This window comes from Protopterus annectens, chromosome 7.part0, assembly GCF_019279795.1.
Source record: "Protopterus annectens isolate FY-2018-M chromosome 7.part0, PAN1.0, whole genome shotgun sequence".
Lineage (NCBI taxonomy): Eukaryota > Metazoa > Chordata > Ceratodontiformes > Protopteridae > Protopterus > Protopterus annectens.
Genome location: NC_056739.1, coordinates 782,978,023 through 782,997,668, shown reverse-complemented (window position 1 = coordinate 782,997,668; position 19,646 = coordinate 782,978,023). Strand labels below are relative to the sequence as shown.

Sequence of the window (19,646 nt, the reverse complement as noted above, 5' to 3'; positions counted from 1 at the left end):
GTATGGTTGTCTGTCCAGGAGAATGCTGTACTTGTTTCTTTGTCTTTAGAACTGCTTTAGTTTTTGCTTTGGAAGCTGAAGTAGGCTTAACATACAACTGTGTAGGTCTGAAAACACCCTCAGAAGCCGATGCCTGCTCAGCGGCTCCGGACCCATCTGAGGGAATATTTTCCGAGTGTCCAATACCTTGAGTATCCAGAGGTCTAGCTGGCTCCACATGGGAGTAGTCAGCGGCCTGTGGCTCTGAGATAGCGGGCACCAGGGGCTGCGAAAGCGCCTCACTGAGAACCGGCAACTGGCTTACCGGAAGCCTCATCTGTTTTGGACCTCGGATGCCTGTCTTTCTTTTTTCCTTGCGCTTTTTATATACTCCGGTCGTCGGCTGTTCCGACGGCATTATATAATTGAATCTTCGGCCAAAGTAATGAAAAGCAAAATCGTACCAACACTTAATAGTGCGTTGGTTAAATCTAGCACAAAACCGACAGCTAGCAACGTTGTGATCAGGGCCTAGGCAAGGAATACAGTAAGAATGAAAATCCTTATGAGGTATTTACTTCCCACAAGAAATACAATTAACTTTTTCTGACATCGGACTGGAGCAAGAAAAAAGTTTCCCCAACAGGGTACTTAGCTTTAATGAAGACTTCGGATCTGAAATTCGTTTTTGAAAATCTCAGGAGTCGGCCGACCGGCACTTGAGAACTGCTTTTGCTTCGGGCACCGCGCGGCAAGAAATACTGAAGAAAATGGCATCGGCTGCATCTTTTATACCCCTGGTGCACTGACGTCAGGAAAGAGGTGACAGCAACCAACGCCAGACCTAGACTTCAGAATTCAGGCCGACTACGGGTAGCCTGCCAGCAGGATAACCCCAAGTGTAATGACTGCAACAGTGAAACACGATGATCCTCTGTGTACTCTACACATATACAGATATCACAGTTTGTTTAGTCTTCTAGAATTATGAAAATTATACATTTCTAATACTTCTCATTATTATGCCCATATCTTTGCAAGGGAACATGGTGATCACACAAATGACGCAGCATTCTGAAGCCGACAATTGAGACACACAACGTCTGCATTGATATGTAGGCTCTGTCTGTTACAGGTGATGAGATATTATGCTTTATCAATTATGAGAAATATTCTATTAATCATATTTCTGTAAATACCTCCATAAAGGAGCATCACACAGTAATGGTTAAGGTATCATTTTAAAGCTGACATTCACACTAACAAACTAAATGCAAATTGTATTGGTCTACATGGTACAGTAATCAAGATATCGAGCTTTGGTTTTCCAAAAAGGTTAAAAATATGCACAATATCAACATTCCTTGCCAAAGATTTAATAATGACTTTGATATGCACTATCAACATTTACCACTGTTGGAAAGGTCAGTGTTCACCATTTATATTTTTAGTCTAGCTCTTACAGTTAAAAGTTATGAATATTTGTTTTCTGTACGGTATTACAAATGGATTTTCTGAAAATGAGCTCAGGCTGCACTGTTGTTCCTATGGTGGAATTCATCAGGCAGTTTTTTTCTGAGCTGCTCCGGAGTGAATGAGTTAAGCAGCCAAACCATATATGGAAGGGATGACTGCTTTTTGAACGTTAACCAACTGCTACATCTTTGGCAGGATGCAGCCCATACACTAATGCAGCAGTCAGACTGATGAACATAGTTTTTTCCCTACTGCTGCGGACCAATTTTCACTGTTTGAGGCCTGTAGTTTACAACAAAGATATGAAAGTGAAGCCTCCCTCAAGTTTTTTTTTTTTTTTTTTTTTTTTTGGCCTGTATTCAACTTTGTATAATAGGTGTTAGCAGGACATGGTTTAAATTGCTTTACTATAAGAATTCATCACACTGTTTGCTGGATCACAGCAGCTTGATCCCAACAAGGTGAAGTCCCCCAGACAGGGAAGCACCACTAAACAGTCTGCCTCAACTTCATCAAGGCCTCTGAAGGTCTCACACAGTAGGGTGATGAGAAAACTGCATGGGGCTGGGAATAGGACCAACAGTAAAGAAACTGAACTGCAAGGTTGAACGGTATGAGGGTTGTGGTGTGAGAAACAATGTCGGGAATTAGAAGTGGTTTAAGTACAGTAAGGGTGGTTTGTAAATCCAGTACTGTTCAATTTGTCTATTTTACATACCTTAGGGAAGGAGCTCTATCATTGAGTACAATACCCCTTTGGTTTGTACCTAATTAGGCATATCCAGCAACTGGAACGTCCACAGAGGTTCCTCACTAAAAGACTACAGGGCATAAGTATTATGTCCTATGCAGACTGCGTCAAGGCTCTATCCCTGTATTCGGTTTCATACAGGCTTTTGAGGGGAGATCTATGCCTGGCATACAGGGCATTGTCAAACCCCACTGTGATGGACTTTCTGCATGTCCACAAAACAAACAGTACCAGAATTACCCGTTCTAAAGACTTAAAACTTGCCTGTGATATAAATAGGACCTGCTGGAGAGATAAGTATGTAACCCAGAGACTACTCTGTCCATGGAACAGGCTCCCCATCCATGTGAAGCAGAGTTCCTCCCTAATCCAATTCAAGTGCAACTTGGACAGCTGGATGGAAAACCGGAAATTCATCCCTGGTTTGGCACCCATGCCTCTGATGCAAACAGGTAACCTATAAATGGTTCATCTCCCAGGCCCATGCTTACACTTATAAAGGGTATCAGAACTTGTCAGAGATTTGGGATGCATGGCTAGGCTTAAAAAGGCCCTTGTGGTCGTTAGCCTAGTAAACACCTATGAACCTATAAAAACGAGACCAACCTTTTTTGCTGATGACTCAAAGGGAGGTACAACGGTGAAGGATATTCAGAAAGACTTCAAAATGCTGGTCAAGTGGAAAGAAAGGCAGCAATGGAGACTCAGTGCAAACAAATGCAAAGTATTGCAGCTGGGCCACTGTAGCCATGCTGTGAAGTACCAGCAGGGGAATAAATGCCAAAGACAACACAGCAGTGAACTGATGTAGCAATGCTGATCATACCCTACAATGTGCAAAGTAAGCAGTCAGTTTCAGCAGCAAACAGAAGGTCGGGATGTATCCTCAGATGTTTGAATTCCAAGAAGCAGAAGTAATGCTACCAGGGAGACTACCAACGACATTACTGCAGTCTGAAGCAGCCAGCCTCTATTGTTTGGCTGTAAAGACGACATATGCATTTCACAGACCTCTAGCTGAACAGAATGAATTGTCAACATGGTATTATCATCAGGATGATTTCTTCAATTTTAAGTAGCAGAGAGATATTGTTTTGCAACCAGACTGAATCATGGTCTGGACAGGTGTGGCAGGACTCTGTAATCTTATGCTGCATCAGAATTCAAAGCCCTTAACAACTTATCACACTACTGAAGTAAAGCCCTGCCTAGTGAAACAGGGTGTGGAAAAACTTGTTAGCCTCTCCTGACATTGGGTTCAATAAGGACTTAAGACAGTACTACCTTTGGCTTTTAAAGCACATTACAATGTAGCTGTTGCAGTTCTGATTATACTAATGCTATGACCTGGTCTGCAACTTTGAGCACCGACATTCAAAAGTTTGAGGCTGCCACTGAAACAGCAGCTCAAAAACAACACTATGCCCATTTCAAGGAGGAAGCACTGCCTGGCTATATTTCTCGGGCCAATCAGGGACATCTTGAAGACTAAGCATACTTAAACCACTTTTGAAACACTGCTGCCCTCTGTTTTTCCCACTTCACATCCAATCCCAAAAGAGGAATAAGTGCTCTCAAAATTCAGCAAGGTGTAAAAGTATCACTTGAATTCATTCCCTTCTAGCTACTTCTAAAAGAGCAAGTCTGCGTATGTTAAAGCATCAGTCCTGACATGTCCGTTTGGGGGGTTACAGTGGTTTTCCGAGCTTTTCCTGGTGTTGACAGCCACTACCATGGACTAGTGGATTTTGTATGCGATTATGGAAGGTTATGTCTTGCATATTTGTAGCATCCCCACCCCTGAAGGAACATTTTATAAGAAATAAAGCTGTATTGGCAGAGGTCACAGAACAGGTCCTTAAGCAGGTGGTACTGCACAGAAAGGGGCGGCAGAGATAATCTCTTTTTGGAATACAGATGGGAGTTTTATTCCTGCCCTTTTCTTCTCGTCCTTAAGGGGATATGTAACATCTATCCCATTCTGGACTTCCATGAGTGACTTGGACTTGAACATCTGGCTCCAGACGAGGGGGTAGGGGTGACACTTTGCATTCAGGGGTGTAAGTGAACATAAGGGCTGCCTTTTAGCACATCAATTAGGGTCTACAGAAAAGGTACCTTCATTTTGCTTTGGGTGGGCATCTCTTCTATTACAAGTTGGGAACGTAAGGTCCAGTGTCAAAGACATTTGTATTGTATAACATCAAAGACTGACAGATTATGAATTTAAAAATATGGATAAAACACATCATAAAGCTGCAATATATCAGAAGTGTAACTGAAAATTAAGGGAAGGAGTGCATTTGGTGCAGTGAAAAATGAAAATGTTCTTCATATGGATCACTGCTGCAGTAGACTAAGTTACATAGGTTATATCTTGCTAGAGATATAAAGTACGGTCAGCTTCCAAAGTTTTCGTGGCATCTTCCACCCACACACAGCTCGAGTTGGGCTGAGAAACTCATATTTGGAAACCAAGCCCTTCAGAGCCTTCCTGCCACTAAAGAGAATGCTATTCTGCGAGCTTTTGAGGATCTAGTTAAACAACGCAGGTCCACTGCTAGGCAATTACGTTCCTTTCAAGATTAAAAAAAAAAATACTACTTTACTTTTTATCTCAGAAAATGTAACATTAGCTTGAAGTTCTTTAGATAAAGCAAGTGCTTTTAATGTCTGCCATGTGACTTTTGAGCACACAAAATGGAAGCATTGCATTTTTATCTTTTGTAGTAGAAAATTGTCGAAACTAACCTTAAATTATTTTTCTGTGATAACAGTAGTGTTATTTTACTTTTGGGGGCCGAGATAAATGTGTAAAGTGATTTTTTGTTTTACAACATACCCGTTTTTACAGACCACTGTTGCCTAGCTTCACCAGGAATCTGGAACCTCTACTGGCTTAACCATGGAATAATCTACCAGTTCTGCGGTTCTTCATTCTTCGTCACAAAAAGAAGAAAACTGTCTGACTTTGCCACCAAAACAGGCTAATATAATGCCTCAGCCGCAGGTGGCTGATGGCTGCGGCCAAAACTGGCTCCCTCAACCACTCATCTTTTTCCTTAGGTTACTGGTAGAATCCCTACAGCTACCATGGACTAAGAAACATCATGTGCAGTTGTTCCTGCCCTGGCGGGGAAGAGAGAGACTCTTGTCAGTCCTGAGAGAAGGGAGAGAGAATGCCACTCTGTTCAAAGAACTGTGTCCATCTGACAAAAACATTCCCCAATGCTGAAAGAACAAGAGGAATGGGATAGGTTCTGGAAATCCAGTCGTAATAAATCATAGTACTTTTACAGACTGATAAACATTTTCCCACTAAAATAACTCATTCATTGAGAAGTAGCTTCAGACAAAGAGAATCCTTTTAAAGGGGCTGGCTAAAGTCACACGTCTCAAACTAAATCTGAAACCTGAGACAACAAATCTGTCCCTTCACAGCAACTTTGCAGGTCAAAATCTTGAATCTCTTCAGAAAATGAACACTCTCTTACATGTTCAATATCTGAACTAAACCCTGAGCTGACAGGAGGAAAAGTACATTTTTTTTTGTCAGGAATTACAGAACAAATCAATTCACTTTTGGCAGGAAAAGCCTCCCCAGGGCTAGTCAGAATTTTCTGGCTAGGCAGAAACTTTTAAAAATCAATATTCTACATACACAATTTCTATCTAATATGTAAAGTGGAATGCCCCCCCCCCCCCACCCCAAGGCATATAGAGAATTTATCTGCACAAAGTATTAGACAACCATTGATCCTTGAAAGACACCAAGAGGAGGAAAGCTCTGAAGGGTTTGGTACACAAAACACAAACCTAGTTTTTCAGTGAGCTCAGCTAAACCCGACTAAGAAGTTATGTGATCACCATAAAGTTCCATCTGAGTAGGTAAACTTAATTTGTCAGCAACCTATGGGAATCGGATCTGACCTCGGATCCGAGCCGGCAGTTTTCAACAGCCTTAGATCCGAGCTCCAAGCTCCTCCCCCTACCCATAATCCCCTGCCAACCCTGACTGACCTCAGATCAAGTTTGCCCAACAGCAGAAACTGCTATAAGATTATTATTCTCAAGATAAAGTGTGTAAAACCCATGGACCTGAGTATGAAGACATTCGCAAGTGAGGGGGCAGGAGGGAGGGACGGTTGCTGACAAATTAAGTTTACCTACTCAGATGGAACGTTATGGTGAGTACATAACTTCTTAATCTGAAGTAGTTAACTTCATTTGTGCAGCAACCTATGGGACAGAGTCCCCAGCTACCTCAATCTTGGGCAGTCTTCATGGAAGGATGTTCCGGAGAACTGCAGAGCCAAAGGATGCTCTCCCTCTGGAGATAATGTCCAATCTATAGTGATTGATAAAGGTATGAGATGAGGCCCAAGTGGCTGCCGAGCAAATATCATCCAAAGAAACTCTCTCTAAAAGCCGCAGAAGTAGACATAGATCGAGTAGAGTGGGCATGGACTCCCTGAGGTGCGGGCCTGCCCGAACTTTCATATGCTAAAAGGATACACTGTGAAATCAATCTAGACAGTGTGACTTTAGACACAGATTTACCCAAGTTAAATTTGACAAAGGAGACGAACAACTGGTCGGATTTCCTATGACCAGATGTCCTGTGGATGTAGAAGCGAAGTTGTCTATGCACATCCAATGAGTGTAATTTGTATTCCCCTTTGTTATGGTAATTAGGAAAAAATACCGGCAGGTTGATGGACTGGTTAATATTTGACTCAGAGGCAACCTTGGGAAGAAAAGAGGGATTGGTCCTGAGGTAAACTCTATCCTTGTGAAAGGTCAAGTATGGGGGTTTTACACAGAGGGCCTGTAGCTCAGAGACCCTTCGAGCCGAGGTGAAAGCGACAAGAAAGGCAGTTTTCCATCACAAGAATTTAAGATCTACTGAAGCTGCAGGCTCAAACGGGGGAGCTGTCAAGGCCTGCAGCACCAGCGTTAAATCCCAAGGAGGGAATACATCCTTCACTGGAGGTCTGAGCAGAAAGGTGCCCTTCAAAAAGGTCTTACACAATTTCATAGTGATCAAAGGGCCCAGTTCATTTCCCACGTGATAATGAGAGATAGCTGCTAGTTGAACCTTGACTGTGGAGGAGCTAGCCTCCTGATGAAACAGTCCTGGCAAAGTCTAATACAGCAGGCAAAGGAGCTGTAAAAAGGATCCAAATTTTTGTGCGCCGCCCAAATGGAGAAACATTTCTATTTGCTGCTATAGATCTTTCTAGTAGAAGGCTTGTGCGCTGCTGCTAGAATAGTTTTAACTGGGGAAGAGATACCGGGAGTCCTAGCTACGCGTGGAACTGGAGCAGCCAAGCTGTGAGCTTGAGGTTGTCCAGGTTCGGGACGGGGAGATCTAGGGGGTGGGATATTAGATCCTGACGGGGATCCAGAATCCAAGAAGGATTCACCAGATGAGACCAAAGGTAAGGGAACCAGGTTTGACGAGGCGAAAACGGGGCAATGAGGATAATCCTGCTCCCCAACCGACTGGCTTTCGGAAGAAACTTCAGCATCACAGGAAGAGGAGGGTAAGCATAAAGAAGACCGGGAGGCCAAGCATGCACCAGAGCGTCTCTCAGGGGTTCCCCGGAGGGGGAAATGAGAGCGAAGTAGTCGTAACGTTTTGTGTTCGAGGGAGAGGCAAAAAGATCGGAACAGGGTTGACCCCATTTGGTGAAAATCCGATTCGCTATCTCGGGATTCAGAGACCACTCGTATGGTAACAGGATGGTGCGACTTAGTTTGTCCGCTAGGATGTTGGACCGTGCCGGAATGTGCATTGCCATGAGAAAGCGGTTGGTGGAGATCGCCCATTCCCACACCCTCATGGCCTCTCGACAGAGTGGGTAAGACCTGGTTCCCCCGTTTGTTGATGTACTAGACAACAGACATTGTCCGTCTGAATCGCAATCACTCCTACAGAAGAAGGTCCTGAAGTGCTTGCAACGCTAACAGCACTGCCCTCATCTCCAAGACGTTGATATGCAGTGAGGTCTCCGTGAGGTCCCCCGTGCCTTGGACTGTCCTGCCCAAACAATGCCCCCCCCCACCCGAGGCGGGAGGTGTCCGTGGTCACCATGGCTAGTGGAGGGGTCATAGAAAAGGGGCGGCCTTGCTGGAGGTCTGGAGATTGGAGCCACCGTAAGAGGGCCCTCTTGCAAGCCCTGCTGAGGGGAACGGGATTGCTCAGAGGATAGTGAAGAAAGGACCACTGGACCTGAAGGGTCCATTGTAAGACCCTCATGTTCAAACGTGCCATTGGCAATAGGTTGATTGCTGCCGCCATCGAGCCAAGAGCCCTCAGGACCAATTCCGCCGGGGGAGCTGGAGATTGCAGAATGGCCTGCACATGTAGCCTCACGGTTAGTAGCCGGTCTGTGGTCAAGAAAGCTAGGAGTTTGTTTGTGTCTAACCTGGCCCCTATGAAGTCTATGGTTTGAGTCGGAATAAGAAACGAATTCTCTATGTTGATAGTGATCCCCAGCCGGGGAGCTAGACGAAGAAAGTAGTTTCTGGCTGCACAGAGTAGATGCCTCGTCGGGGCGGTCAGGAGCCAGTCGTCCAGGTACGAGAAGACCTGAATTCCCTGGAGCCTCAGGTGGGCCGCTATCACTGCTAACACTTTGGTGAACACCCTGGGGGCTGTGGTGAGACCAAAGGGGAGGACCCTAAATTGGAAATGACTGGCTCCTAGCCGGAAAAGTACAGTTTTGTACCTACCATAAATGTAGATGTCCGAACAGGATAGCATCTGCAGTCCTTACAAATGGGTTGTCCTGTCGTCAGGCAGCCCTTCGGTCGGCCGGATTCCAAAGTCTGGGTCTGGCCTCGGCTGGTGTCGCACTTCACCCGACGTCATCTCTGCTGATCTTCGAGTATAAAGGCATCAGCCGACGCCATTTTCCTCAGTGTTTCTTGCCCCAGATGCCAGTTGCCCTCTTGGATAGCTAAATTTTTGGGTAAATGCCAATGTTTCCAAAAAGGTAGAAGGCAAACACAAAAAATAAGCATGTATGTACATATATACAAACAAATACACCATAAGAGATCCCCAGCTAGCTATTAGGTGGGCAAATACCCTAGGAGTACCACAGAGGGGAAGGAGGGTGGGTAATCCTGACAGCAGATGCTATCCTGTTCGGACATCTACATTTATGGTAGGTACAAAACTGTACTATGTCCTTCAAGGATGCATCTGCAGTCCTTACAAATGGGTAGAATACCATAGCCAAACTAGGGGAGGAGGAAAAAGAATTATGGTGTAGTTAGGATCCCTTGCAAAACAGCAGTGGCAAACCCTGCTCGGGATCTAGAGTATAGAGGTAAGTTATAATGCTTGGCAAATGTATGCACGGAGGTCCAAGTAGCCGCCTCAATAATGTCCTTGGTAGCCACTCCTTGTAAGAAAGCTGTGGTAGTGGCTGTAGCCCTTGTAGAATGAGGCCTTATGTTCTGTGGAATTTGCTTTCCATGGTTGGAGTAACAGAATCTTATGCAATTTCCTATCCACTTGGAGATTGTCTGTTTGGAAATTGCTTTTCCTTCCCTTCCTGCTGCATAAGCTACTAGAAGCTGGTCAGTTTTTCTATTGCCCTTGGTTCTGTCCAGATAGTAGCGCAACTGTCTATGTACATCCAAGGTATGCAGCAGTCTTTCCCCTCTGTTCTGTGGATTGGGAAAGAAGGTAGGTAGTTGGATAGCCTGGTTTAGAGACACTCTGGATACCACCTTAGGCATAAATGTAGGATTAGTTCTCATGGATACTCTATCTTGATGGAAGATTAGGAAGGGTTGTACTGCCATTAAAGCTTGTAGTTCTGAAACCCTTCTTGCTGAAGTAATTGCCAGTAGGAAAGCAGTTTTCCAGGATAGGTGTTGAAGATCTGCTGTTGCTGCTGGTTCGAATGGAGGGAGTGTCAATTTTTCTAGCACAAAGTTCAAGTCCCATGCTGGTAATGGTGGTTTCCTAGGAGGTTTTACATTCTTAATTCATCTCAGGAACTGCCTGAGTAGAGGATGTGAGAAGACAGGGGGATCTAAGCTGTATTCTGCAGAAATAGCTGATGCATGTATTTTGATGGAGGAATAGGACAGGCCTGTATGGAGAAGCTCTGCCAAATACTCCAGGATGTTGGCAATATCTACCTTTGACACATCTTTCCCTCTTTCAGTACTCCAAATGACAAACCTTTTCCATTTTCCTGCATAGTTCCTTCTTGTTGAAGGTCTGCGGGCCTCAAGGATAATGTCTTTAACCCTTTGGGATAAATCTGGGTTAGTTGCTCTTATGTAATGTTCCAGGCAGTCAGTTGCAGAGTTCTCAGGTTTGGATGCAGGATGCTGTAGTCGCTCTGAGTTAACATCAAAGGAATCAGGGGCAGTGTCCACGTTTCCCCCCCCGAGACATGCTCCTCAGCAATGGGTACCAATGTTGTCTTGGCCAATTTGGAGCTATCAGAATTATCCTTGGACGTTCCTCTTTGATTTTCAGTAGTACCTTGTGCATCAAAGGAAGGGGTGGAAATGCATATGCTGTCAGGCCTTTCCAACTGAAGGATAGAGAGTCCACCTTCCAAGTGGATGGTATGTCCTTGTGCAGAATTTCTTGAGCTGGTGATTGAGTGGGAATGCGAATAGGTCTATATGTGGCCTTCCCCATCTCTTTGTGATGGCCTTGAAGATGTCCGGGTGTAGCATCCATTCGTGAGCATCCGAGGTAGTTCTGCTTAACATGTCTGCTAGGATGTTTTCTTTTCCCGGTACAAATATTGCCTGTAACTGAATGTTGTAGCTCAGAGCCATATTCCATAGGTCCAGAGCCATTCGGCATAGGGGGTATGAATGAGTGCCTCCCTGTTTGTTGATGTACCACATGACTGTGGTGTTGTCTGTCCTTATCATCAATTGGCCTTCTTTGAGGAATGGTCCGAAATTCTGGATTGCTAGTTTTACTGCCAGCATTTCTTTTTGATTTATGTGCAGGTGCAGCTGATCTGGAGTCCATAAGCCTTGAATGCACTTGTCCAGCATGTGGGCCCCCCAACCGAGATCTGAGGTGTCCGTTGTGATGGTTTGGCTTGTTTGAATGTTGTGGAAGGACAAACCTGGGTTTGACTGGCATGCCTGAGCCCACCATAGGAACTCTTGTTTCAGGCATGGGATTAGTGGTATTTCGGTTTCCAAGCTGTGCCCTGTGTTGAGACCATAAATTCTTTAGGTACCACTGTAACTTTCTCATATGCAGTCTGGCATGGGGGACCAGGATTATGCAGGATGCCATGAAGCCCAAGGCCTGCAGTACTTTCCTTGCTGTTAGTTTGTTCTGCTTTGTTAATGCCAAGAAGTAAAGAGGAAGTTGTTCTTGTTTTTCTGCAATTAGGAATGCCATCTGTTTTACTGTGTCCAATTCTGCACCCAAGAATGTTCTTGTTTGGGATGGTATCAGTCTTGACTTTTTTAAATTGACTGTGTATCCCAGGGCTTGTAGTAAGCAAATGACTCTTTGTAAGTCTTGTGTCAGCTTGCTTTTGTTGTCCGCTTGTATCAGGCAGTCGTCCAGGTATGGATAAATTTGGATTCCCTGAAGCCTGCAATGAGCGATTACTGATGCCAGGCATTTCGTGAACACTCTGGGCGCAGTAGATAAGCCAAAGGGCAATGCTGAGAATTGATAATGCTCTGATCCTGCAAAAAATCTGAGGTATCTTCTGCAATTTGGTCGTATGGGGACGTGCAGGTATGCCTCCTTGAGATCTAGAGTTACCAGCCAAAACTCCTTGCCCAGCATGGGAAAAAGTTGCTGTAGGGTCAGCATTTTGAATTTTGGAACAATGATGAATGTGTTTAAGGCGGACAGGTCGAGAATAGGTCTCCAACTTTTCTCTTTTCTTGGTACTAGGAAGAGTCTGGAGTAAAATCCCTTGCCCTGTTCTGTAGGTGGTACCCTTTCCACAGCTCTCATCTTTGTTAGTTGAGCTATTTGTTTTAGAGCTTCTGTCTTTTGATTTGGTGGTAGGTTTGGCATTCCTCTTTTTACTGGTAAGGTGTGGAAATGAAACCTGTAGCCTTGGTCTATAGTTTGCAAAATCCACTTGTCTCTTGTGATATAGTGCCAGTTTTTTGAAAATAAGGCTAACTTTCCGCCTAAGGGTGCTGATATTTGTTCCCTGGTAGGTGGTGTGAGAGCCAAGTCACTGTGATTGTCCTGTTGCAGTGGTAGTGGTTGTATCTGTGCCTCGTTGGTTATTGCCTTGCCACTGGCGTCCCCTGTAGGCACCTCCTCTGGACTGATTTCTGCCTCTGGAACGTCTATTCCTGCCTCTCTGAGTTTTAGAGGAGTCTGGAAAGGACCAATTTTTGGAAGGCCAGTTCCTGCTAAACCTTGGGGGCTGAACCTGTAGGAAATCTTTAACTGTTTGTACAGATTTTGCCTTCTCTTCCATTTTCTTCATTACTTGTTGGGCAGGAGAACCAAATAGACTGACCTTATCCATAGGAGCATCTAATAGCTTTGCTTTAACATGATCCGGCAAGACCTGTTCTTTCAACCATGCATGCCTTCTTATAACTGTGCCAGTCATGGCTGATCTAAATGAAGCCTCCAGTGCATCATAGCCACATTTTAAAGAATGGTTACTAACCTGCTGAATGTTATTCACCATTTCTAGAACATATTTCTTATCTAAGGAATCATCAGAGGACAGTTTCTTAGTTAACTGATCAAGCATAAACTCTTGGTATTGGATCATATGAAACTGACAGTTCAAAGCTCTAGCTGAGAGAGTAGCAGAGGTGTATCTCTCTAAGGACCTGGATTCCCTTTCAGAAGGGAGAGGGTTTTTCGCTGAGGTCGAAGCTACTGCCTTAGGCCCCTGGGAGATAGTCTCAGGATCTGCAAAAGGAGCCTTGTATAAGTGGTGATGAGTGTCCGGTACCCTGTAAAACCTATCGGGCTTGGCAGGGGCTGGAGGTAAAGTATCAGGAGCAGTGCAAACATCATTAAATGCATCATCCACAACAGGAAGAACTGGAGGTATAGCTAAGGGCCTATGTTGCGGTAAGTGTAAAAATGTCCTAAGCCTTTTTCTTGAATCTGAGAAATCTTGTCCCTGCCATTGGAATTGCTCTCTCATGGCATGTAAGGTTTCCCCAAAGGAAAATTCCTCTGGTGGAGAGGCAGAAGGAATAGATTCTTCAGCATCGGAATCTTCATAAGTAGAAAAAGGAGCCTCTGGATGGTCTGTATTGTCTGTATCATCAGAAGAGTCATCTGAGGACACTGGCTCAGGGGGCTCTGCTCTGGGTCTCTTTTCTGGAGGTTGAGAGGCCCTGTCTGGGTGAGATTGGGATCCCCTTATTAAAGAGATGAGATCCTCTGCCAGAGTAAGCATTTGGGAACTGGAACTGGGCCTGTGAGAGGGGGGCTTAACAGGCACAGACTTAACAGTTTTGGCTGCTTTAGCCCTGGTAAAGGCCTTTATAGACATGGCTGCAGGAGGCCTAGCAGCACCACGTGCTGGGGTAGAGACATCCAAAGGGATGGTGTCCGATAATTCTGGAGAAACCACATTAGTAGGCAAAACTTCAGAGGCCGATTCAACTAGGGTAGAAGGGGCCTCGGTAGTAGTCATGGATTCGGCTGTAGATTGACCCGTTTGCTCGGTTTCTGCCGAAACCGAGACACTCGCAGTTTGCTTAACCGTGGTTTCGGCCGAAACCACGGACCGCGAGTGTCGGTCCTTTTCTTTGCGTTTTTTAACAATTTGAGAAGTCGGGGGATCCGACGGCATAATGTACGCAAAATCTGAGCCGAAAAACTGTTCAGCAAACTCCGACCGACGCCTAAGCGTTCGTCGGTTGAAGGAAGCACAGGCTAAACAAGCTGCTACGTCGTGGTCTGGGCCTAAACAAGGTAAGCAGTAAGAGTGGAAATCTTTATGAGGTATTTGTTTCCCACAAGTTAAACAGTTATTCACTTTTTCTGACATCGGGTGAGGCAAGAAAGAGTCCCCAACGGGGTACTTAGCTTTTTAGAAGTCTTCGAAGTAGTATTCGGTAGTAGTAATCTCTGGATCTGACCGACCAGCACTTGCGAACAGCTTCGGGCGCCACGCGGCAAGAAAGACTGAGGAAAATGGCGTCGGCTGATGCCTTTATACCCGAAGACCAGCAGAGATGACGTCGGGTGAAGTGCGACACCAGCCGAGGCCAGACCCAGACTTTGGAATCCGGCCGACCGAAGGGCTGCCTGACGACAGGACAACCCATTTGTAAGGACTGCAGATGCATCCTTGGAGGACATCGGAGGAACCTCCTGGATCGCCTGTCCATCAGAATGTAGTAGTACGCATCCTTGAGGTCTATAGAGCACATCCAATAGTTCTCCCGCAAAAGGGGGAGAATGGATTGAAGAGTGACCATGCGGAACTTCTCTTTGGTTACTGACAGATTCAGGGAAGACAGGTTGAGGATGGGTCTCAAGTCCCCCATCTTTTTTGGCACCAAGAAGAACCTGGAGTAAAACCCGGACCCGCACTGGTCTGGGGGGACGTGTTGGATGGCTCTCTTTTCCAGCAAATGTTGGATTTCCATTGCTGCGGCCTCCCTCTGATCGGGTGGGACATCGGGGAGGTATCTGGGACTGCGTGGGTATCGAGAAAAGGGGATCTGATATCCTCTGGATATGATGCGAAGCACCCAGCGGTCTGTCGTGATGGACTCCCAAGCTGCTGGGTGCTTCGAGAAACGCCCCCCGACTGCCTCCAGAGTGGAGCAGTCGGGCAATCCCTCAGGGGGTGTTGCGTGGGTTGGTCCGAGAAGGGTTCTCTGGATCCAAAGTTCCGCGGACCCCCTCTGCCTCAAGGGCGGCGTCGACCCTGCCCTCCTCTGCCGCGGAAGGGCTGGGAGTCCGGAGCGGGACGGGACTGTTGCGACTTCCGGAACCACATCTTCTTCTGTCCCTTTTGGTTCTTAGAGAAGGACCTCTGGGGAGCAGAGAAGCGGACTCAGACGGCAGACGTCTTCCCGTCCTTTTCGCTCTAGACCAAGGTATCTCGCACGGTTTTGCCGAAGAGGGCAGAACCATCAAAAGGGGCATTAGTGAAAGACGCCTTAAAGGATTCCACGAAATCACAGTGCCGAAGCCAGGCCTGACGTCTCATGATGAGGCCCGCTCCGCTGGCTCTAGCAGCTCCTTCCATGGCATGAAACAGTAGCCGCATAGAGGTGTTAGATATGGAACATACAGTGGCCATCCGGGTGGAGTGCAATTGTTTGTCCTCCGCCGATATGGACTCGGGGGGGGGGGGGGGGATGCAACGTACTCTTTGATAAGGTCCCGCTGCAGTCGGAGCACATGTGCCATGTAGTTCAGCGACCTTACAGAGAAGGTAGCCAAACTAAACACCCGCTTCCCTAGGCGGTCCATCGACCGAGACTCCTTGCTCGGGGGATGAACCGAGGGAATCTCCTGAGCAAGTTCCCTCTAGGTGGCCGCTGCCACCAACATGGCATCTACAGGGGGGACCCTTGCTCCAGTGGGATTTGTCAGAGGATGGGCTGAGAATCTTGTCCGGGCGCTTGGGGACTGGCTCCACAGTGTCCGGCTCCTTCCACGCCCCTGGTAGTAATCAAGTCTACCAGGGGGTCGGCCGGAGAGGACACCCAAGAGGTAGACTGGTCTGCTTCAAACGCCTCCAAGAACACGGATTCGTCCGAGGTAGGCTTTGGGGCAAACCACCCCCCCCCCCTTATTCTGAGCATCTCCATGATGTCACCAAATGAAACATCTTCGGGGGTGATCTTGGGGAGCTTTCCTCTTCCTCCAAATCCATGTCCTCAGTCAAGGACTTGGGGGAGTCCAGGTGCCTCCTCTTGCACCTTCGCTTGTGAGGAGCCTCCTCAGGGGGCTGTCCGAGGAGGTCTCACCGGCAACGTCTTGTTCCAATGGAACTACCTGGGACGTCAAAGCAGGCTGTCCCTGGGGCCGGGTGACGGAAGTCAGACCCAACAGAGAAGGAGTGCAGGGTGGAGCCGTGGCAAGGGCCGGGGGCCTGGAATCCCTCGACAGAGCCCTCTCCACAATGTCGAATGTCGAGGGAGAGCTACTCTCTCTGGGATCCAAAAGCAGACCCTCACTCGGATCCGACGGACGGATCGGAGCCGAAGCGATCAGATCCGACGGGCCAGCATGCTCCGACCTGGACGGAGCCGAAGACATACCGATACTGCCGGATCCGAAGCTCAGCCCTCGGCTCAGAGGGCTTGGATCCGACAGACTCGAGTAAAGTGTCGGCGCCGAAGTACCCGAGACTATCGGCGCCGACACGCCCACGGCTCCAAGACTGCCCAGCTCCGAAAACTCCGAACCCGGGAAACGGGACGGAGAAGGAGCTATCGGGGCAAAGAAGGGGGTCGAGCTCTCCCATCTGGAGTTGGGCCTGGAGGAATCTTCTCATCATCCGGTCCAAATCTGCATCAGTGAGACTTCGGGTAGATCTCGACGAGGCCACCGAGGCGGGGCGGGGGTGTCGCCTCGATGACCTCGAGAGAGAGAGAGATCGGGTCTCCTCCTCCTCAAGACCCGGTGAAAAGCACGGGGATCGGATCCGAGAAGGAGACGACCCAGAAGTCCTGGAGGGAGAAAATCGCTTAGCCGGGGCAAGCGAGGCCTCGGCCCGCCGCTTGTGGTGCTTCTCCTTCCTCCTTTCTTTCCTAGCCTCCCTCTCCTCCGGGCCTAAGGTGGGAGGTTGAGTCCCGGCCGGGGGGGCGGAAGCAGGAGTGGCAGCCGCCGCAGCAGGAGCCACGGGAGGACAGGAGGTAGAAGCCGAGTCCGGGGGGCAGAAGACCCTCCAGAATCAGCTTAGACCTCCAGTCCTTGAGTGCCCTGGGGTTGAACGCTGTACAGATGGTACAACCAGAGGACAGGTGCTCAACCTCAAGGCACAACACACACCGAATGTGGCCATCTGCTGGGGACAGCTTATGGCCACACTCGGTGCACTTAGAAAACACTAACTTTGGGGCCTCAGACATACTAGAACGTAAAACCACACACACTAGGCCCCAAACACACAACCCTGACGGAACCACGAAGGAAGGGGGAGGTTAGAATATGGAACAAAATAAATTAAACTAAGAGGGTTCTAAGAGATAAAGGGACCTGAAAAAACTGTCTCACCAAGAGTTAAAGAAAAGGGGTAGAAAAGTTAAACTTTTCTCACAAACTGGACGACAAACGCCTGGAACTAGGGATCAAGCTGCTGAAGTAAACCGCGGCAAACTAGATCTGAGGTCAGTCAGGGTTGGCAGGGGATTGTGGGTAGGGGGAGGAGCTGTTGAAAACTGCCGGCTCGGATCCCAGGTCGGATCAGATTCCCATAGGTTGCTGCACAAATGAAGTTAACTACTTCAGATTAATTGTTTGGGCATGTGGAAATTGCCTTGAAGCTTTGGAAGGTGGCCAAGTGTTACTTTTTTTAGCAGGGTATAACCCATACAGCTAAGCCTACAGCATCAGTGATCCATACACAGAACTTCTGGCACTATTCCTCTACTTAACATTAGCCCATCTTAAAAACATGTCAGCGGAAAAATTCTGGGTAATCATTGCTAATGTGATACAGTTAAGTACCTGGAAAAAAAACCACTTGCTAAACAAGTCAACACATTAAAACTGCCACCATAAAAAAGCGCTTATATAAACACAGTCCCTTTTGAAAGTCAATTGCTTAAACTCTCCTCCTCAAAATCTTCAACTCCTTCAAGACAATATTCTGATGCCAGTATTAAATAGTCTGCACAAAAGCATAAACTTTGCAATAATGAAACTGACCTGTTCTTCTTCTGTTAAAGGTACCAATGCCAGAGGCTGTAATGGTTCCTCCTGAACAATGGCAGCAAACTCTTTATCTTGCATTTCCTCTGGGACCTGCTGGCACAAAGCATATAGCCATTAAGATAGGCTAATCAATACACCTTACAAAAACTTCATATGGCAGCAAAAGGTAGACTGAGTTAAAGGCATCTTACAGGGGACTGTTTAACAGAAATCCACTATGGGAACTTGCATAGCTGCTACAAGACTGGATACCTTTTCCTCCTTGAGGATGGGTCCAAAAAGCATGAGGCAGAGATTTCCACAAGTTAAAAAAAACACACACACACACTGCCATCAGCAAAGCAAAAGACTCTTTAAAACTTACTGGGGGGGAGATTACATTTTTGAGTGACTGCAGTGTATGCAACTTAAGTTAAAAGCACATGAGAGAAAAAGTCTACAACAAAAAGGGTTAGCAAAATGGTATGCTCACACCATCATCAAATCAGACTGACAATCGTCGTAGAAGTTTCCAATGGTGCAGACTCAATTTTTTGGACTTCACTGGTACTAAATTTAGCAATAAAAAGAAAGTACTTAGTTCTCTGGATTCCACTTTTCTTCTGGGGTTTGATCATTTTACTTCTTGAATGTTCATTATGCTAAGAAATGTCAAACCAAAGACTTTTCAGGACACAGAAAGGGGAAGAGAAGGCCAAGTGGTAACTTCTAAGCTATTATGATTCCTTGTCTTCACCAGTGAACTGATGGAACCATACCACCTATCTCCTTCAGGAAATGGACAGGAGTGTGTCAGGACTGCTACTAGAACTCACCCCACCCCCTTCCCCGAAGCTGCAGCTAAACTCCTGTGATTGCTGAAACTCTCATCTGGATTGTTGCTGGGATCCAACAATTGCACCCAGCATGGTCCTGGAAGTAGCAGAGCTCTATTAACACACCTTGGTGCATCAGAAGAAAGCACTCTTGTAATACATTCATGTAAGCATTAAAGGATATCTAGGTTTTAGCAGAATTAGTGCATTTGTTATAACATGCACTATACAAAAATATGTTAAAAAGTCCACTGAAGAGACAGAGGCATACTAAATCTTACACAATCAACAAAACTCATGCCTGTAGGACCCAGAAAGCTCTATACACACAGCCAACTACCTCCCAACTAAATATCAGGACATCAGTTGTATAAGGGGTGCATTAGCCAGAATCACCCTGAATTATTTTGCCCTAGCTAGGTAAGGAAACAACTTGACGAATCACAGCACACATTTACCTGGAGGACAACTTCCTCTGGAGAAGTATGCTAACCACAAGGCTTCAAGCTACTTCTCCACATGCCAAATAAAATCTTAGGATATGCAGGGCCACAGGGGGAACACAGCGGGAATGTGGGTGATAAGGTTAATAGGGTACTTGCACCAACCACAAGAAAGAGGGAATTATGGGATGGAACTGGAACAGTCAATATGCCTGAAAGATAGTTGCAGTATTCTTTACTAAAGGGATTCCCTGCCAAGGGTAGCCCAACATCCAGCCAGTATACCAAAGCCTTAGGAGTTAATAGACGTATGCCACATGCATTCT

At 46.5% G+C, this 19,646-nt stretch overlaps 1 protein-coding gene across 1 annotated transcript in view; it reads right to left on the bottom strand.

Moving 5' to 3' along the window:
- Positions 1–19,646, bottom strand: part of GIGYF1 (GRB10 interacting GYF protein 1) — a gene marked incomplete in the record, with an annotated part of 2,892,461 nt that overhangs the window by 2,317,086 nt on the left and 555,729 nt on the right. Inside the window, 1 exon segment of the mRNA XM_044077309.1 lies at positions 18,057–18,152. Within this exon segment, the coding sequence (XP_043933244.1) occupies positions 18,057–18,152 (96 nt within the window).